At 35.0% G+C, this 23,136-nt stretch overlaps 1 protein-coding gene across 1 annotated transcript in view; it reads right to left on the reverse strand.

The window, feature by feature from the left end:
• Nipped-A (Transcription-associated protein Nipped-A) overlaps positions 1–23,136 on the reverse strand; it is a 936,100-nt gene that overhangs the window by 586,124 nt on the left and 326,840 nt on the right. Inside the window, exons 25-26 of the mRNA XM_090393977.1 lie at positions 12,303–12,454; positions 2,319–2,419 (exon numbers count right to left, since the gene is read on the reverse strand). Coding sequence (XP_090250103.1) covers positions 2,319–2,419; positions 12,303–12,454 — 253 coding nt within the window. The remainder of the gene's footprint in view (positions 1–2,318; positions 2,420–12,302; positions 12,455–23,136) is intronic.

Consider the following 23,136-nt stretch of genomic DNA (forward strand, 5'->3'; position numbering starts at 1 on the left):
CAATTAAACATCAACAAAGTGACCCCATATGATCTACAAAAAACAGCATTACTTGAAACGGTCCACATTTTACGACACTACCTGACAAACTATTCTTAGATTCTTGGGTAGAATTTGAATTGTTCTGCATCACCAGTCAAATCATTGTTTAAATGATATCTTGTTTTGATTGTATATCAATTATGTGAATAAAACAATAATATACTTCATTCCATTAACAATGACATTCCATGTCATTGTTAATGGATATTTATAATTTTTAGTCATAGCTGTATCAGTAAGTTAAAAAGAAACGTAACATGACAACTTTCCTCCCTCCCTCCCTCTCTTCTGATAACATGATCAAAATTTATGCTTAATATGCTAATGACTTCATGGAGATACTTGTATAATAATATAACAGATACTGATATAGCTATGACTGAAATTTCCAATATCTTTTATATGCTTATGCCAAGTGGATATGACTGAAAATTCTTATTTTCTATATTCTTATGCCAAGTCTGATCTTCCCAGAACTTCCATACATCTACTTTTATACAAATATTAGCTTGACATTTTGCAATGCATTTTCTCATGGCACATGCTAACTTACTTTTGATCTTTTGTCTTTTCCAGGACTTCCTCTTGAACTTCTTGAGCCCGTATGGATTTTTCCATCCTTACATACAACTTCACCAGTTGCTCTCTAGCTAAATCAATCTTTCTTCCGAATCTACCACAGGATCTCCAAGGTCAAATTCGTGTTTTTCAAACACTTTGATTTATAATTCAATAATATTTGAATATTTGTGGTTATAGATCACCTCTGAAAGCTGTTCAACTTTGATTATTTTAAAACCTTTGCACATATTTTCTTTTCAATATGAAATTCACTTCTACCCTGTTCAAAACTAAATAGCAACCTATTTTGAATCCTCTGTATGTGCTTATGTCCTGAACCAGCATGAAGATATTGCAATCAACAATAACACATTCAATGAGACTTCTTATTTCTTGTGTCTTTAATGGCATGCAAGAATATCTGGGAACCAATTTGAAGATATCACAAGTGAAATAACAAAGCCAATAAGACATTTCTCATTTCTTGTGTGTGTGCGCACATGTGCATGCATGCATGCATGCACGCACACACACACACACACACACACACACACACACACACACACACACACACACACACACACACACACACTCTCTCTGTGTGGATTTATGGATATCTTCATACTTGAATGATGCTAGTAATGAATAATCCATAACCTGAATAGAAATTTCAGTAGATTCTTGTCATTATTATTAGCTTTGCTCCTTTCTTGAAATTTTCCTAAAACATTTTTGTGTGTCTGGTATGCAATCCTTATTTTGCTGTTTAAAACTCCAACAAAACAAGCTTTTTCTTTGTCAGCTGCCTTCTCTAATGATTCAAAAACTATTTCCACTTCTTCCTCAGAGAACCTTCTGTGGACTACAGGTAAAAATCAGTCTAATTGTCCCTTTCTTCAGTATTAATGTTCCCCATATCACTCTACTTGAAACTGCCTGCTGCCTAAAAGCTAATTTTCATGTATATTGTAATACATTTAAACATATATTGTAAACCATAATTACTCCTTATTTTTCCTGATCACTACTACCTTGATATAGCATTTTGTAGCTATTATTTAGATGACACTCTCCGTTATTAATGTATATTTTGTTTCTGAAGCATCAAAATTGAATTATCATACTTCTCTAATTCTTCTGCAGCTCCACTTCATTTCCATTGAAACTTCTTATTTTGACAGTGTCTATCTTCAATTCATATATAATGCAGAATTTGTTCCAAAAGCTTACTTTTCATTATTCACCTCAGTTTCATGACAAAAACAGTGGTATTTAAATTGGAAGAACTCTGGCTAGCATAAGATTTCATCATGTTTTTGGCTTAAACCAAGAGATAAAACTAGTTGCTCATCTAAATCCCAAATTAATAGTCAATTGTTGTTTGTTCATTCATTCATTCACTATACAGGTGGATACCTCACTAATAGGGCGTGTTAAGAGATGAAGATTGGCCACTAGATTAGATCTCCATACTTCTGGAGGTCTACTTCTATTTATCTAGCTTTTAACCCTATACAATGAAATGGAATAATGCCCAGATCTTGAGATGCACACCAACAGAGAAGAAATGTGTTACTTGCCTTTTATATGTCATATGGTGGTAGGTCAAAATAATGATAACTTTGCAATAACAATAATAAGTTAATTATAGAAAGTTAAAAAAAACTAACTGATTTCAGAAATTTAGTATTTATAAAAATTATAAATCATATTACCAAACATTCCAGTTAATGCCATCTCATGAACTTTTCTTGCTTCACTATCTTGACATTTGTAATATGGACCCTGAATTGGATTGATGTCACCTTCTGCAAAGCTAGTCAGGGAAAAAAAAAAAAATTAGAGAAGAATCCATGCTAAATAGGAATCAATGTAATAAGTATTTGCATGAATTTGCTTTAGCCAGCCTGGCTGGCTAAGTGGTTAGCATGTCCGTTCTCCAGTCAAGAGGCTGTGGGTTTGAATCCTGCCGTGGGCATGGATGTTTGTGATTGTCTGTGGAAATACCAGTGGTGGTGGTCGGGGGTAGTTGGCATTGATGTAGCTGCAGGCAGTTGGTGAATTGTGAGTGGTGGAAGTAGAGTTGAAGAGTTGATGCCCTCCCTCAATGAGTCTTTGGACTCCCTGGAGGTGACAAATATAATAATAATTAATAAATACCTTACTGCAATTCAAGTGGGATCTGATTGGAGATAATAAGGTCAGGAAAACAGCAGCACAGCCAACAGAGATCTGAACAATCATGAATTGTCAGTGTAGATGGACAAGAATTCAGAGCAGGTTGCTCTATGTGCATTAATGATGGAGTATGCAACTTGCATACTTGATGGATTATGAGACTTGCATACTTGAAAGAGTGAGATTGCAGGATGGAGCATAAACCTCCCATAAGGGGATGCTGTTATGCTTGGTGCAAATGATGTTGTCAACATTAATGCCAATAGCTTGCATAATCTCTTTAATATGCATGCCAAAAGGATGTATGGCAGTCTGTTGTGCATGATATTGAGCTCTTCAATGCAGAGAAAAGAGACTAAGTCCATGTAGGCTGCTCTGGAAAATACTATTTTTTAGGATATAATTATGCTATAATGTGCAGTGCTGGTATATGTTGTCAACCTTTATACCAATACCTTGCATGATCTCTTTTACATACGCAACAAAGTGGCATATCACAGTCTGAAGTTACATATCACCAAACGGGCATATCACGTTTCCCAACACACAGAAAAAAATACTAGTTGATGCTGTAAGGGACTATTTTTAGGGAATATTTACATATTCCCTAAAAGAGACAACTATTTCTGTTGAAGTGAAATAGCAAGTTCATTTGCTTTGACAAAGATTTGAATGGGCGATGCATGAAAATCACCAGTAACTATTTGTATACCCTGATGATAGATAGGACCCAACCAATGGAGTGTGCTCTCACTTTCAGAACTGTAAACTTGGTATCCATAATACAGCACTGACCATACAAGCATGATAAATGCAAAGCAAAGAACATCAATCTGCACCTCATTCTGCAGAAGACAGGGTGCAAAGGATATTCAATGTTCTTTTGCACTTTTTCCAAAGTTGATGAATGTATACAAAGAATGTAAGCTTTCTGTCAAAGATGAGTCCCAAGAACTTGGCCTATGGTATTATTACCGGAATAATATTTTGTGCTATTCTTAAATTAGGATCTGGATGAAGAACACATTTTCAGCAGTGTACACAGACACTTTTTTCTGCTGAAAACCTGAACCCATTATTAAGAGCCCATGAAGAAATACAACATATTGCTTGTTGAAGTTGTCTTTCAATTACTCTAATATTGTAAACCGTGATGTTCATAAAGAGCACTACCTACTATGGGAGGAAAGTGTTCAGTGACTAAATTAACTTAAAAAAACAAAGAGTCACACGTAGGACAGTCTTGAGGAACATTCACTTTTGATGATATCACTGAGATAATGTGCTACTTGGAAATGGAAGACAAAGCTAGAGATAAAGTTAATTAGAACAGGAAGGTTGTTTCCCCCCCCCTTTCTCCCCCAAGACCAAGATTAAAGAGATCTTTTACTATACCGTATCTCCAAGCTTTATCATAAGCTTTTTCCATATCAAAGAAAACTGAAACCTAGTGTTCTCATCTCAGGAAAGTATCTCTTATACATGTTTCTAAACAGACTATTTCATCTGTTTAGAAACAAATACCAGAGAAGCCTGGTATTTACCATGTTTTCAAATATATCCTTCACAAACAGCTGGTCAGTGTAATAGGTTGATAATTATATGCTCATGTTGGATCCTTTCCTGGTTTTGGGATGGCAATGCCAACTGACTTACGTCAAGAATTCAGAAACATTTCCTCTGAAAGTATTCTGTTGTACAGTGAGAGAAGGAGATCCAGAGAAGGTGATGGAAGAGGTTTTATTGTCACCGGGTCTAATGCACTGGTTGAAGGAGGAAGAGAGAGAGTCTATTTAGTTCCTCTGTAATGAATGGATGACTGAACAGTTATGAGTACGACTGTATCCATTTATAGAAATGGTTTAGCCACTGATTCTCTTGTTGCTCTTTCACTATTTAAAAATGCAGGAGGATATGACACTTGCTAAGATTCTAGCAAAATTTTCTTCCAAAATGTCTGCAATGGCTTGTGGTTCAGCAACAACACATCGATTATTATCCAAGGTAGATAAACAGTTTTATATCTACCTCTCATTTTCTAGATTTTATTACATATAATTTCTGAACATGCTTGATTAATAGATGAAGTAAACTGGATCCATGTTTGTTTTTGAACGTCTCATATAACTTGCTTTGGCCTGAGCATATTTAAAATGCTATTAAGTTTGTTGTGATAGCCCTACACAGTATCTAAGAATGAATCTAATAGAGTGCGATGAGAATTTCCAGCCAACTACTAAATAATCCCACTATCACTTACATTAACAAATCATGCTTGTAGGCCAAGTATAGCTGTATCTGGTAAGCAGTGTCCAGGCTATGCATGGGCAGAAAACTGGGCATCTCCATACCTGAATTCTGTTACTTTCTAAACATCAACTACAAAAGAACTATCAGATTGTTCAATTGCATAATCAATCGATTCATCAGCATTTATAATCATTATCAAATTCTGATATATATCCTCAAGGAGTGTACAGGATATGATAGTAATACATGAAAAACTTACCTCATTACTAACTTCCTATATCTACAATTTTTCCAAAATCAATCTATTACCTGTCAAGACAAAAACATTGTCAGATCCTATATTTCTATCTTCTAAATCACTTTTTACTGTATCAATCCACCTATATCTTGGTCTTCCTATGGGTCTCTTTTTTCACAGAGAACACTTGTTTGCTACTCTTTCCTTTCTCATTCTGTTTAAGTGACCATACCACCTGAGATTACCTCTGCGAACACAATCCTGGATGCTAACAATGTTAAGTTCTTCTGTAATATCTATGTTTTTTTTTAATATGATATTGCCACTGATGCCATCTGCTCTTGCTTCTAATCTTTCTCAGGACTCTCACATCTGTGGTCTCTAGTCTCTTTGGTCAAGTATTTTATATCTAACCCAGCTCTCAGATCCATAAATTCAAATTGGTTTGAACATTGTCTTATATACAGCTAATTTAGTGTTTTCACTAATTTCTCTATTATTCCATAGAAATTCATTCAGTTGACTTCCTTCCTACCATACCAGCTTTGTTGATTCTGTTGTCTATTTCCATATTTAATTTACTATCTTCACTAAAAATTGTGCCTAAGTAGCTGAAATGTTACTTGTTCTATAGGTTCTCCATTCACAATGCAGTTGATATTTTCAATGATTCTACCTATTTCCATTGTCTTTGTCTTGCTAATTTTCTTACCAAATTTATTACAACAATTATTCAATTTAGTCAGGGAATCTTGCAGACTTGTACTGGATTTATTTAGAAGTATAACATCATCTGCATAAAGTAAAGAGCTGAAATTTTGATATTAGGTTTAATACCCCTTTCCTTCATAATGTAATCCATATAGATAATAAATCTATATTATCTATAACAGAGGGGATAATGGACATTCCTTGTCTGACACTCAATTTAACATTAAACCATCTTCCTGTACTTCCTTCAATTCTAACTGCTGACTTACACCTCAAATAATGACTAAGTATTGTTTGATATAATGGCCATTGACACCATAAAACTGTAGCGTTTTAAAATAGCTTTTCTCTTGGCACTTGTCATATGCGTTTCCCAGCTCTACAACACTAAAATACAGATCTTTGTTATATTCCCATGATTTCTCAACTATTTGTCATAAAGTGAAAATCTGATCCTGACAGCCTCTATTTCGCCTGATTCCAGCTTGTTCTTCAGCAAGGTAGTCCAAGTCTGACACTTGACCAATCTTCCCTTCCACAATCCTTCTGTAATTCTCTCATTCAGTTTTATTTCCCTTTTTATAAATGGGTACTATGAGAGCTCTCCTCCAATCATCTGTAATTTGTTCCTCTGTTCATCAGTCCTTCTGAACTATGCAGTGCAGCCACCGCAAGACTTTTATACCTCCATACTTGAGCATTTCTGGTCGAATATCATCTACTCCCGCTGCTTTTCCACATTTCAGGATTTTGATGGCTTTTCTACTTCAAGTATGGATATGTATTCCTGATTGCATGCCTGTTAACTGTTTTTTACTATTGTGTTGTCACTGATTGTTTTATTTAGCATTTTTTCAAAGTAATTACTCCATACTTCAAGGATATGTTTTTCTCGAGTTTTCATGTCACCTTTATCATCTGTAATTCCTTTTACAGTACTCTTTCCTCCATTTGTGAGTTTTTTTTTTTCAACAGCCTCCAGAATATTTTGCCACCTTCTTGATATTTATTTTCTATGTTCTTACCAAAGTCTTTCCCTAACTTGTTTAGCTAGTTTTATACAGTGGTACACAGTCTTACATTTGTCTCTATATTCTCTAAGAGCACAAGCTGACTTATTTGCCAGGAACATTTGAAATGTCTTCTTTTCCTTCACTGCCTCTTTAACTTCCTGTGTCCACCATTTATTATTATTGTTATTATGTAACACCTCCAGGGAGTCCAAAGACGCATCGAGGGAGGGCACCTACTCTACAACTCTCCACCAACTACAATGCCATCTACCACCTACCACAACCACTAGTATTACCACAGACAATCACAAACATCCAAGCCCACGGCAGGACCCCGCAGAAAACGGATACGCTAACCAGGCCAGCAAATATCTTTATTTATAAAGATATTCTCATTACTAAACAATTTCCAAATAATTAAACTATTATTATTCTTACATGGCACCTCCTGAAAGTCCCAAGACTCACACCAGGAGGTCACACTACTCTAGACAACCTCCATCAACATCCACTTACATTATATAATCACCAGCTGCATTGAAGTATCGTAAAGAGTACTTTTGTTTGTTAATTGTGTGTGTTCTTTGACCAGTCTATCTTTTTCAGGAAGAAAAACACTCTGCTATAGTTGATGCTCACTACAGCAAACACACACACAGTCAGCACTCCAATGTTGTCATATCTAATATTTTGTTCTTCTAGGACACCTCTGATTGAATCAATCCACCTAGCACTCGGTCTTTTTCCTGCCATTTTAACATTAAACACTTGCTTTGGTAACCTTCCCTCTTCCATTCTGCTGAAGTGACCACACCATCCTATATTTTATATAGATAATATCTGTTCACACATTCTAGAATGCAATGTCAAGTTGACAATATCTTCATTTTTAATATGATTTTGCTACTGACACCATCTTTACTTTCTATTTTTTCCCAGAACTCTTATATCTGTTCTCTCTGATCTTTAATCAAGTGCTTTATTTCTAATGCAACAATCAGATCCATAACTTAAAACTTTGAACATCAATTCTGTATACCATGTAAAGTGTGCCTATGTTAATAAAGACAGTCAAATGCAGCTGAATGTTTTTGGCTAATTTCTCTCTTATTTCATATAAATTTATTCAACTGACTCTTCACCATGCCAGCTTTGATTAATCTATTATTTATTTCCATATATAATTTGCCATCTTCACTAAAAACTGTGCCTGTACAGCTTAAATATTTTATTTGTTCTATAGGTTAGCCATTGAGAATGCAGCAGAATATGATGTAATTACAAAATCAAAGCATATACCATCTACAGAAACCAACTAATCCCAATAATGAATATTTTAAAAATTAAAAAGTTCAAAATTACTTGAATTAATTCTGTACTCCCAGAAGCATAACAGACTATCTCACAAAACAACAATTTTTTAGTATGGTGAGGAGAGTAATCTTTTAGCATTCGTTTTTTGTATTTACTCTCAATTTTTGTTGCAGTAGGTTAATTTTAAACATGTCTAACTTCTAAAAGAAAGGAAATCTCAGTGCTCTATAGCTCATGAAACATGAACACTATGCACGAATTTTTAAGTTTTGGTGAAAATTATATGGTGCCCTATGGCTCCAGAATGTTATATTATACATGAAGTATAATATGGCATTACTTTTGTGACAATTTTCTATGCATCACTGAGATATGTCAAAACCACTCATTTTACATGACAGCTATCAAAAGACATCCTGGAAAGTTGACGAATATGCAAAAATCCTCTCTACAGCAGAGAAGAAGTAATATCAGGTCAAGTGAGATCCTGTCTGATGAACATAATACATATTATTACATCCCAGTGACTATGTTAATAAAGCCACAATCCTGTGCAGCCTGCTTAGAATTTAAACCAGGGATACCTTTCAAACCTGCACATTATGTTAGTGCTATTACTTTTTTTTTATTATTTTAAACTTAGCAGCAAACACTCTAGAGGAGAATTTTTTTAATTTTAAAAATTTACGGACTTAAGAGACTACAGGCTATTTAAATAATTCCAGTTTTACATAATTTATTTCCTTTAACATGAAATCACAGACAGTCATTTTTCTTACAAAAAATCTTATTAAAATTACTTCTTTGAGCTCTAGACACAAACATACAAATAACAGCTACATGATATAACTTGCATAAAATATGCGGTCCCCTCTCTTACTACACAACTGTCACAGATTTTAGCACCAGCACTTAAAAGTGGGACCTGTGCCTAAGCAGCAGTCAAACTGGTGCTAATGTAGACAATATCCAACTACCAAAAGTTGGGTGTTTTCACCTAGGGTTTAACTACGAGGGCTGTTCAATAAGTAATAAGACTAATTTTACTGTCGCGAAACCACTCATCACAATATTAATTTCTGTGGAATAAAAAAAATGTTGCTGTCTGTATTAACGAAAGAGGTTGATAGATGGCGTATGTGGGCTGATGTGCCAGAATGTCATGTGACTAAACGCAGGCTTTTTTCGGCGTGCCTACGAGCCGCGACGAGTCGCCGAAATGGAAGCGTCCTTGGAACATCGTTATGCAATTAAATTTTGTGTGCGTTTGCAAAAATCGGCATCAGACACTTTTAACATGATACGCAAAGCTTTCCACGATGAAGCAATGTCGAGGGCAAGTGTTTTTCGCTGGCATAAAACTTTTAAGGAAGGAAGGCAAAATGTGGAAGATCTTGAACATGAAGACCTTCAACGTCCATCACAGAGACAATGATCAACACAGCAGCGATTATTATCAAAGAGGATCGCCGAATTACAGTACTCCAGCTGCATGTTGTCCTGAATATTTCTGTGGGAAGTGTTCACTCAATCATGGCTGAACATTTGGGACTGAAACGTGTTTGCGTCCGATGGATTCCCAAACTCTTGACACCGGAGCAAATGCAGCATCAAGTGGATGTGTGCACAGAATGGAAAGAAATGGAAAGACTGGAACAAGAAGGCGACAACTTCTAAAAACACATCATTACAGCAGATGAAGCTTGGTTGTATCACTATGACCCTACAATGAAACAACAAAGCAGTGAATGGAAGCATCCGTCTTCACCTACCCCTAAGAAAGCAAAAACTGTAAAATCGGCTGGTAAAGTTATGACCATAATGTTTTTTGACTATGAAGGCATTGTTTACCAACACGCTGTAGAACCCAGGAATACTGTAAACGGCACATACTATGCGGATATTTTACAGACAATGGTACAGCACGTCAAAAGGAAGCGTCCATTGCTGAACAGTGGCTTCTTATTGCACCATGATAATGCAAGGCCACATATTGCTGGTTGAGTAGTGGACGTTTTGCAGAAGAACAACATAGATATCCTACCACACCCTCCATACAGTCCTGATCTCCTACCGTGTGATTTCTAGCTGTTTCCTCAGCTCAAGAAACCACTAAGAGGGCACCGTTTTGAAAGCAACAAAGCATGTGTAAAAGCTGCGGAGGCGGTTTTGAAAGCTCTCAAAAAAAGGACTTTCACATGGGTTTAAGAAGTGGGCGCAACGTTGGGAAAAATGCATCATGTCTCATGGTAGTTACTTCGAAAAAGACCATGTAAATGATGACGATTAAAGGTAATCTGTTTTCTGTATAAATATAGTCATAACTTATTGAACAGCCTACATAGAATTATGAACAACTGATTTTTGTTCGACACTGGCTTCTACTAAAATTAGCTTTTATTGAATCTATCAATTTGCTAAATAACTTAGCCACTGTATCTCCTGTTTCAACTGGTAGTATAAGGTGTGTGCAGCATGAATTCTCTTAAGATACTTTCAATTCCTAAGCTATACTTATGCAATGTGGAAATTCATAGCCCAGTTCTGTTAAAATGCATCAAGAGTATAACATGAGTTGATCAAAATGATACAGTTCAACAGTCTACTAGAAACCAGGTGATCATTTTAATTCAAGCATTACAATCCCAGCTTGTTCAAAGACTGTTGTAGAAGCCTGCAGTATCTTGTATATCAATACATGTTTTCCATCTGAATTATCACCATCGTCATCAATGAAACCAATTCACACCGTGAATGTGTTTATTTAAATGAATCATGGTTTCAATTATCTACTTCTGTAAGAAGATAACTCAAATTCCTGATGAAACTGCAATATAATGCGTGAACACAATACAGACCACCATTCTGGTTCTATAAAGTAATTCAAATGTTCCATCCCAATTGATGGTACATATGAATTGATAGCCGAGTGAATTTTATTATTACTATTATTTTTTTTAATGTGTGTGTGTCCTGCCCATGATTGTATACTTACTGAAAATTAGTGACCAATAGTTGGAAAATCTGGTAGTGCTGATCTATAAAGACCAGACATTACAACTCCCTTCACAAAACAAGACAGTTCTTATTTGGTGATGGAAATCAACTACATAAGTTATTTAATTAAAGTACATTGCATACACATAGCATGTCTTTATGGACTGCTGTGCAAAACAATAATAATGTACACAACAGCCGTTGTACTGTCCGATCACAGATGAGAGACCTCTCACCACTTCCGTGCATGGCTGAAGAAGGCAAATCCATTCTGATAATACGGTAATCAATGATGAGTGTTTATTATCATATGTTGGAAAATTAGCTTTTCTTTTACGAAAATTCTAGTTTTTAAAATGCTAACTATTTTGCTTGTACAATAGTTGGAAAATTTTACATATAAAGTATGGGATTTTGTGTGTTGCTGATTCATACATCGCCTTATTCTTTTCTCCCCTTCAACATGAATTAACTCTTCTTGGCACTTGAGGTTGCACATGACATTAAAAAAAAGTGATTGTTTTTTTTTTTTTTTTTTAAACAGGAAGTGAATGGAGCACAGTGGAAGAAAATAATTGTTTTGAGAAGAATCTAAAAACACAGAACTAGAGAATGCTAGCAGTATGAACTTGCCAGTACAAGCAATGAATTATCATCTTACACAGTAACTTTTCTGTTAATGCCAAATGACAGCAGCTATATATGATAGCAATTACCTTTGAACCAATGCAACAATTGATAAATATCACAATTAAAAAAAGGAGTACAAATCATTCTTCTGAAAAGAGATTGTACTAGTATATGTTATCATTTTATCATTCTTGCACTTAACAGTATTGTAAGTGGTACTACAAGTAAACGATATGCACTGTCTTAAAAAGATAATTCCAGATTTTTTTTTAAACTTCTTGTATTATTAAATTTTCATTCTTTAATTAGTAATGCAAGTAAAATTATGTCCCTCAAACGTTTGCAATGCTGTATCAATTTTCAAGTACCTGGGATGGTAAAAAAGCTGCTGCATGCTGTGCCTCTCATCGTCTTGTTCAATATTTGCCACTAAAAATCCTTTAATGGCTTCCCAACATTGCTTTCTGTAGAAAGGATCTGTGCTACTTGATTTTAATGCATCAAATGCAGTTTCAATAATCTGTAAAATGGAAGGAAATAAGATGTAAATGCATAGAAAATCATATAAATTCAAATAGATACAACATTTAATTATACTTAACAGATATAAAATAAGGACAATAAACCTACCCTAGCTTTGGATGTAGATCTATGCAACCAAATTACAAGAATTTGATTTCTGATTGTAGGGAGATTTATAAATATACTTGCCTGATCATCATCCTCCCCCCCCCCCCAAAAAATCTATATATCTAAGCACCCACATACATAAAATAATAAAAACACAGTTTCATTTGTTGTCAAAGACAGGTGTGATGACAGAATATTTTTAATTATGGTTGAAGCTGACAGCCCGAGAAACAATTCAATTACTGCGCGAGTCATTTCCTGGTCGTGTAATTTCCTGTTTTGGTGATCAGAATTGGCAGCCCAGATCATGTGACTTAACGCCGTTGGACATTTTTTCTTTGGGGTTTTTTGAAGTCTAAGGTTTATGCCAACAAGCCCACGACCACCCACACCTTGAAGGAGGAAATTGAGCGCTATATCAATGAAATTCAGCCACATTTATGCAAAACGGTCATGGAAAATTGACAAAAGAGTGCATATGTGCCAGTAAAGCTGTGGAGGTCATTTACCCGATATGCTATTCCATGCATAACCCTATACTGTATACTTTATGAATCAATAAGAAATTACAATTTTTAATTAAAAACCCGTGTTTTCTATCAAAATTACTTCTTGAGTGAATTTTGGGACACCCTGTAGAAAGAGACAATATCAATGAACAAATCAGAATTAATAAAACTGATGAATCCAGAAAAAAATTAATCCTTTCTTTTAGTGTTACACAGTGATCAGCATTCATTTTTGAAATTATGGATTCTACAACCGCGTTAAAGTAACTCTTTTTATCATCCTGACGTTTTGATCTTCATATCAAGATCATCATCCGGAGCATACATAAATATACAAGACAAGCTACGTTACATTTCAAACCATAAGCTAGAGAAACAAAGATTTTATCACATACTACTCACTGGCATGACCTCAAGTGAAAGAAATTAATGGACATAACACACAAAATAAAGCAGCAAATTTGGAAGTCCAAACAAGAGAAATGGGCAGAGCTGTGCAATAACTTGGACCGAAGAAAAGACAGCCAACACTGGAACATTACTAGAATCCTAGACAACAATATCAAAGAGAACCAACAGAAAACAAACTTCATCATAAATGCTGGGAAACAAGCTATTACAGATTAAGAAATTGCAAACACACTGGCAAAAACTTATTCAAACAACTACAAACTTCGGTATAACAGAGAGGACAAGATCCTCAATAAACTCACAAATAAAATACTAAAACAAACAAGAACATACCAAACTAATGACATCTTCTCTGAAGAATTTACACTAAGTGAACTAAATTCATCAATCGAGAAAACTACACCTAATGAATCTCCTGGTAATGATCTTATCTTTGGTCATATGGTCAAACACGTTGGCAAAAATGCCAAAGAACAACTTCTGGACATTCTTAATACCTCTTGGCAAACATCCAAAAGAATGCAGCATTTCTGTCAGTTTTCTGACAAAACTGACAGAAATGCTGCAGAATGTCAAAGTGATAGAACTATTGCATTAACTAGCATACTTCGTAAAATTACTGAAAGAATCATACACTCCAGGCTTATGTACTGGCTGACAAAAAATAAGAAAATCAACTACTACCAAACTGCCTATACAACCCGTCATTCGACAACAGATCAATTATTCCACTTCTGCCAAACAATAACAGACTCATTTCAGGAAAAACCAACAAAAAAGACAACTGCCATATTCCTTGATATGACTGCTTCTTTCGATGGTGTTTGGATCAAAAAAATTAATACAAACAGTACATGATATCAGAATTAGAGGAAACGCTTTAATCTGGATTGCTGATTTCATTAGAGGAAGAAAGATCAAAGTCAGGATCAATGCAGCAATATCAAAAGAGCAGAGAACCTGGGCTGGTGTTCCCCAGGGCTCAGTATTCAGTCCCTTACTATTCCTTCTATATGTCAATAACATTCATCCCTACCTTACAAAAGACACAAAAGTAACGTGCTATTCAGATGATATAGCTATCTGGCACACTAGTGCTAAAATCAAAAGAATCAGAGGAGATTCTAAACAAATCCATCAGAAGATTAGAAAAATGGTCAAATGAACTTAAACTCAAAATCAACCCAGACAAAACAAAATTAAGCACCTTTAGTATAGACAGGAAAAATAGACATTCCTACAATCCCAAAGTCACAAATCCAAAATATCTTGGTTATTACGCTTGATCAGGAATTACGTTTTGCACAACATCTCTAACAACTCTTCCAACAGAGCTCTAAAAAAAGTAAATATACTCAAAAAGGTTTTGAGGAACAAATTGGGGTGCAAAGCCAAAAATTTCACAAAACTACTTACACTACACTAATAAGGCCAATAATGGAATATGCAGCACCTATCTGGTCACCTTCGGCCTCATCGGTAAAGAAAAAATTAGACAAAATAAAAGCAAAAGCATCCCAGATTATCATTGGTGCAGTCTCATCCCCTAACAACATCACAGCTCAACAGGAATGTGGGTTTGACCTGCTGGGGGGACAGACAAAAATTTGCCACCATAAAATTCATAAATAATATCGGAAGCTACCAAAGTGATCATATTTCCCTAAAAACTTATGAACGTCGGAACCAAAAATGCAGACTTCACAGATCATCAACTGTACAATATGATGACACTATCAGGAAAGAAATAGGTCTTGATCAGCTAAATGTCAGCACATAAACCTATATTTTCCAGTCCTTTACCGTCAAATACCTCCATAAATCTAAACCTTACCAAACTCTGTACAAAAAAAGAACCAAAAGAAATGCTCAAAGAAAAAGGCCTAAATATTATCAACCTTCTTTCATCCACCAAACAGGTTATTTGTTATACCAATGGATCATCAGACACCAATATGATTAATGGAGGCGTTGGTGTTCTCCTTCTACTCCCGAAAGGTGAAAAACTTTCAATAAAAGTTGGATCTGGGAGAATCGCTTCTAATTTCACCAGCAAACTCTATGCAATAAATAAAGCACTAGAAGCCTACTTAAAATTATCAAACATCTCAACAATCTGAGGGAACTATAATTTACAGTTACTCAAGATCAGCTATGGAGGCAATCAAAAATGGCAATACCAAGCTCACACAAGACACCCATAAACTTTTGAATCAACTGAAGTGTTTAGAAAAAAGTTGCATTTTACAATGGATTCCTGCTCATGTAGGCATTGATTACAATGAAGCAGCTGATAAATTAGCAAAAGAGGCCAGAGAACTCAACGAAGAAACTCACATGATAACTCTTGCTGATGCTAATGCACTAGCAAAAGCTAAACTAATTCCACTGAAATCAGTGATATAACATCATATTCCCAAAGTCAATGCTAATGGAAAGACCTCCACCATGATAGCAAGACAACGAACAGGACATTATGGAGGAATGAAGATCAATACAAGAACATATAAAAACTGCAACAACTGCCCCAATACCGAACTGACATCCACTCACATCTTTACCTGTCCAGCAATTACAGCAACCTTGCAAGAAATAGATCCTAATCCTGAACAACAGCTTTATACAAACAAAATAATTGACATAGCCAAAGCAGTTCAAGGAGCACATGGAAACTTCTAAGACTCTTCAAGGGGACAAGACAACAACAGATGATTAGAAAAACTGGTACATTTCTTTGGTATTTCTGGTATCACACCTTTTGTTTGTTACTTCTGTTAAAAAAGGTATGGTACTATTACTTAGTTGGGACTTAGTCAAGGTCCCTGAAACAATTGAGGGTGAAGGATTCATGCTCGAATGGTTTTTTGGTCAGTGACAGAGCTCCCCACCTACACATGGATGCCCACTATTCAAGCAAGCAATGACTGTGCCCAGGAGTGGAATGCTCTATATGCACACCTGCAACCCTCTCCTTTCGCATGGTCCTGTCCTTGGACCATGCGAAAGGAGACTTACTGCAGTACACTTGACCCTTGCAGGCAAGCCTACTAGCCGACTTATTCTGTTGGGGCAATCCAGGACCACCCATCTTGCCAAAGTGGTGCAAGACTACCTAGATTCCCCTTTACAGATGTCCATGGGTCACACTTCATGATAAACACAGTGGTAAGGCATTGGATTCCACTGATGGTAGGCCAGCATAGAGGATAGTAAAAAAATACTCAGGAAACTTAAGTTGAAGAATGTGTGAAGAAAAGGGGCAGTACAATCACTGGGAGGTCCCCTTCACCACCAGCAGGGGTCTCACATGGAGTAGATAACTAGGAGAAGACAGTATTTTAAGCTATACAGAGAAGTGTCTATGGCTGGTAACCTAATGTGCTGTGTTAGCTGGTATCCACTGGATGCTGAACAAAAAGGAATAGGCTGGCAATCTGGAACTTATACAACTAAATTGTATTCAGTATAGTATAAACCTGCAACAAATATGATGGTACAACATGAAATTTCATTATGGCTGGAGCATCACATGGTTAAATGAGCCCAAGTTGTTTTCACCTGGAAACCAGGACAACAGTGAAATGTCAGCTCAAAATCACAATCAGCAATGTAAGAAGTAAAAAATGAAAAGAAGGAACTGACAGAAGAATTATAGAAGTAGCACACTGATATAAATAGTGTTACCAAAAAAAAAAAAAAACCTTTGTTTCATAGTTATACAATTCAACATTCATTATAATAAAATTATGAAGATGGGTACTGTGCAGAAGTTATAACTTCAATTTAATATAAAACAAGATAATTACCTGATGTTTTGCACTTCATATTAAAGGCATCATCTGTAGTATGCACACACAAGAGATAAGCTACATTGTAATACACATAATATACTGATGCATTACTGCTTTGGTCAACCAAAGATATAAAAAGACCTACTGGTCTTTTTTTTTTTCTCTTTCACACCAGTGATCAGGCCATTAATACTACTGGCCTGACCACTGGTGCAGAAAAAAAGACCCAATCAGAGATATCTTAACATCTTGTTATCAATTTGGCTATGGATGACTAACAGATAATTATAACAAAAACAGTATTAGTGGTGGCCGATAAACTAATAAGAACCAAAATTATTGCCTAGAGAGAAGCTTAAAGTGAGGGATTGCTAGAGAACCTGAAACATTTTCGTTACAAGTTACATGAGTTCAATGGGTCCCAACTATGTTCTTCAGATTTTTAGGCCATCATTATTACTTAGGATGGTCGATCGAAATTTAGCAGGTTTCCTTAAATTTGTATTTATATTGAGTTTTAGTATGATGTAAGGAACAGGTTCCTTTCCATCATTTCAGTTTAGAGTGTTAAGAGCATGATCAGAATCCATAGATATTTTGCACATGAATGTTGCAATCATTCCAGTAAGATATGGTTTTCTCTTTTGATCAATCAGCTGGCATTTTTAAATATGACATTCACTTCAGATCTATGCCCATACAGAGAAAGTAATACTCTGGGAGCAACTCAAACAGCTCATAAAAAAAAAACTTACCTGCTCAAAATCAAGTTATAAATTTAAAATCTGAATTTTCTATTTCTATATATCTTGATATTTGGGATGCATGACAAATCGGCTAAAAACATTTTGGAAACTAATAAAGAAAACCTTATTGCAAAATTTCATAGACTGAAACAATGATGAGATTTAAATAACCATCACAGAAACGCAACCAATTGGAATATCTCTTTCTCAGTGTATAACTCTAAGAGCAGCCAACTCAGTCAACCAGTTCCATCACCCACGTGAGACCACTGTCCCACTTACTACTAGAAGCCTGAAGTGGCTTGAAAAAGTTCAGTGTTTGATCTCTAGAGCAAGGTTTATGAATATGGTAAAAAATAAATACCAAGAAACAAATAAATTCAATAAAAATAGAAAAACCAATCATTAAAACTCATCCACAGTACATATGTACTATAGGTTTATAGACTCCTTTCATGGGTAGGGAACATAAAAACCTTCAAACAAGTGAGATGAGTAGTGACCAACAATCTGCAAGAACTGCCATGTGATTAACCTGTCCAGTCAAATCATAAATAACGGTGAACTTTTACTTCTTAATAAAGGCCTAAACTTCACACTTCAAATTGTTAATAAAGTGGATGTTATACAACATGTTGAAAGTAGCATTAAATTTCTCCCAACTAATATAGATGATAAAATTTTTTCGAAATTTGTAACATTTTGAACCAAAATAATTTGTTGCAATTTCACCCAAACAGAATTAGCAGCTGTCAAATCATTAAATGCTAATCAGAATAGCCTTATCACCAAAGCAGAGAAAAGGTAATGCTACCATCATTTTTAACAGATAAAACTTACCTTCATCAAATTAATCATTTACTCTCTATGAACAACTTTTATCAAGTTGTGAACTATAACAGAATTAAAAAGAAAACTACTAATTACTTAATTCTGTATTTTACCACATAATATTGCAGACCTCTTTGCTCATGTTCTGGTCACTTCACTTCTTTACAAAAGAAGATACAACCATAAGTTGACCACTACCCTTACCCCCCCCCCTCCTATTGGCAACTTTTATATGGAACTTTTGAGCAAAGTATTTTAGATTCCTCTACTTTAAAATCCACAGAAAAAATAAAACTACTAATTACTTCAAAAACTATTAAAAAACTATTACTACTTTTTGATACAGTGGTAATATTTTCATTATTTGTCCACACGTTTGCCAAACTTTAACTCAGCCATCTGAGCAAATTTAACAGTGCAATTGAAAACTAGAACTCATTTCCATTTCTGGAGAAACATGTCACGTGTTTTCCCCTCAGGCAGTCTATCCTTCACTATCTACTGAAAGAACACATACCAGTCAATACATACATGTACACTCTTACAACCACCTTTCACAAAAACTTGTAGTCATTAAGAGCCTCAGAAACAGAGCACTAACAATTTGCTCAAATGAGCAAGCTCTTAAACATGAATCACAAATTATTGGCAATACTTTTATAAACAAAGGCTATAGCAAAAATACCATCATCAAAATCTTCACAAAACTACACATAAAAATGGAAATAATATAGATTACAGTAAAACCACAGCTATTCCATACATTAAAGGGAAATTAGAAAAAATAAACAGAATGTAATACAATTATAACCTTAACGTCACCATCCACAAAACTGAGAACATATTTGACTCCTCCGAGGATGTCACACACTAACGTGTACAGAATCCAGCACATCTGTAACTTACCTTTTATTGGTAAAACAGGATGCACGATTCCAAACTGGAAAAAGAACCTAAATGACACATCGAATGTAATAATTTCTGTAAATCAGGCCATTTTGATCATTCTCTTAACTCTTTACACCAAAACTGGCTGGAAAGGCCAGTGTTGCTTACATCATAATAAACCTTGGTATAAATGAAAATTTTAAATAAATCATTCTAATGATAGCCTATAAATCTAAATAATAAGGATGCCACACATCAAACTCACATAATTTCTTTCTTTTAGGATTACGTGATCAGCATTCATTTTAAAAATTTTATGGAATTTACACCCGTGTTAACAAACTTTTTTTTATTATCCCGACGTTTCGATCTTCACATCAAGATCATCATCTGGAGTGTACATAAGTATACAGAACAAGCTGAGTTGCATCATTAACTGTAAGCTAGAAAGCTAGAGAAACAATGATTTGATCACGTTATTCTTCTGATGTGACCTCTGATGAAAAAAAAATCACGGCGCTTTTTTCCGCATGTATTACAGTCAGGTTACTTTGTATGGCAAAACGCCTTCTACTTACAAAAAGAAGGCACAGCCATGGGCTCGCCATTATCCCTCCCCCTATTGCTAACTTGCCCTAGATTCCTCCCCTCTAAAACCCAAAGTCTGGCTTAGATACATTGACGATGTTTTCGCAATCCGGTCCCATGGCCGCCAGACATTAGACACATTCATTAGCCACCTAAACAAACAACACAAACACACACAGTTCACAACTGAAATTGAAAAACACAACACTTCCATTTCTAGATACACTTGTCACACGTCTTCCCTTGGACAATCTTTCCTTCACTGTTTACCGAAAACTGACACATACGGACAATACATACACATAAACTCATACCACCACCCAACACAAAAACTAGGTGTCATCAACATGCTAAAAAACAGAGCTCAGACGATTTGTTCCAGTGAACAGGCACTGAAAACGAGTTTAAAATTATCAGTAATAACCTACAAAAAAAACGGATACAGCTAAAATACTATAAACAAAATTCTCTACAAAACCACAATAAAAAACAAAGACAAACCAGACTAAAGTAAAACTAAAACCATTCCCAAAACCAAGGAATATCAGACAAAATAAACAGAGTACTACAAAAGTACAACCTCAAAGCCACCTTTAAACCTCCTGCAAAATTAAAAAACTTACTCAACTCATTCAAGGACCCACTCCATCCACTAGCTCACCACGGAGTATACCGGATCTATTATACTTGCAACATACCATATATAGGAGAAACAGGACGCACTATTCCTATTAGACGAAAATAACATAAACGACACATTAAATATAATAATTATGGTGAAGCTGGCCTTTCTGATTATGCCCTGAATACCTTACACAGAATTGACTGGAAAATCACCAGCTGTCTACATCACACTAGAACATGGTATGAACGGAAATTCAAAGAAGCCTGCGAGATTATCAGCAACCAACCCAATCTGAACAACAATGATGGTTTAAAAATCCCAAACATTTGGAAGATATATATTCGACCTTCCTCACCAAGAACAACTATAAACAGGACTGTAAAAAATCCAGTATTGTAAATCAAAAAAATAAGAATTGTAACACTAAAAATAGGACACCAATTGTTTCTGAAAGAAAACCATCTAAAAGAATGTTTATTCCTGTCATTGTAAAAATAGAATTTAGCTTGATGTAAAAATTTATTTTTTATTTTATTTATATATATATATTTTTTTTTTCACCAGAGGTCACGTCAGTAGAATAACATGTGATCAAATCATTGTTTCTCTAGCTTACAGTTAATGATGTAACTCAGCTTGTTCCGTATACTTATGTACGCTCCAGATGATGATCTGGATGTGAAGATAGAAAAGTCAGGATAATAAAAAAAGTTTTTTTTAACACGGTTGTGAATTCCATAAAATTTTTAAAATGAATCGCATAATTTCTGTTTCAAATTTTCCTGCAATCCCTCACTTTAGGATTATAGGCAATAATTTCAGCTCTTATTTTATATATTAGCCACTATTAATAAATTTTGTTCTAGTTTATCTTTTAGTAATCCCTTGACAAACAGATAAGAAGACTCTAGATTTGATGTAGTGTAAAATCAGGTAATTAATGATAACAGTTGACCAAATCAGTGGTACTTTAACATATCATGTAATGTACTATACTGTACAGATGACATCTTAATATGAATGTCGAATGATCGGGTAATTATCTTGGTTTATGTTAACAAGAAAGTATTACTCTAGCATGGTAGTTGTCTCTCTAATTTTCTCATAATGTGAGAAGAGAAAAACAGGTGAGATATTTCTAAATAACAAATACACGATGATATGTTCAAGCAATAACAATGAGGAAAAGAAAGCAATAGTATAGCAACCACTATACACAAGAATAATCTTGAATGGTAGGAAGTATGAAGTAGTAAATTATACTTACCAAGAAATTATATTTTTGTTTAATAATTTATTCAAGAAACACTCCTATCTCAGTATTTCCCATAATGCAAAACACATCTCCTTGCGGATATGTCTAATGTTATGCATTAAGGGAAGGGCCACTACCTGAAGATACTTTCAGGCACAAACTTTGTTTGCTCACACTTGGATAAAGGATTAAACTAAATTTATTATATTCTAACCAAGTGAAAAATAAACTTTCAACATCTTTCTCTAAATCCAGAGTAATTTACTAAAAAGGTGGCACACCAATTGGCAACTCCTATAGGTAGAGAAGACCTAGCTAATGCTTCTGACTGGTATCCCCACTTGGGCCTGGCTCCCACTGAAGAGACCTCAATAAAGGTCAAAACTAGTCTGGGTAGTGGCCCTTCCCTTAATGTATAACATTAGACATATCCGCAAGGATATGTGTTTTGCATTATGGGAAATACCGAGATAGGAGTGTTGGTAGCTTGCTCCACCTTTGCAAGGAGCACCCTGTTGTTGTGCTACCTTACCCCAGTCCTGAAGATACTTTCAGGTGCAAACTTTGTTTGCTCACACTTGGATAAAGGATTAAACTAAATTTATTATATTCTAACCAAGTGAAAAATAAACTTTTAACACCATCTTCCGACATAAAAATGTGCACAAATTTGCAAGGAGAGAAGACATAAGAAAAAAGAAAAATCATATTGAACATATTATTGTGGATTAATGATACTTTCATGGTTCTGGATACAGAATATATAATAGATTTGATACAGGAAGTGATCACCATTTAGTTTTGAGCAGGATAAAAATGAATATCTCATTTAAAAGAAAAACACATAAAAGTTTTTAAAAGAATCAAAGATGCTTAGCTTTTGGAAGTGAACCATAGACTCAAATATACAATTGTTATTGGAAAAAAA

The sequence above is a fragment of the Typopeltis vanoorti genome, chromosome 6 (assembly GCF_054136105.1).
Source record: "Typopeltis vanoorti isolate ZY-2024b chromosome 6, IOZ_Tvanoo_1.0, whole genome shotgun sequence".
Classification (NCBI taxonomy): Eukaryota; Metazoa; Arthropoda; class Arachnida; order Uropygi; family Thelyphonidae; genus Typopeltis; species Typopeltis vanoorti.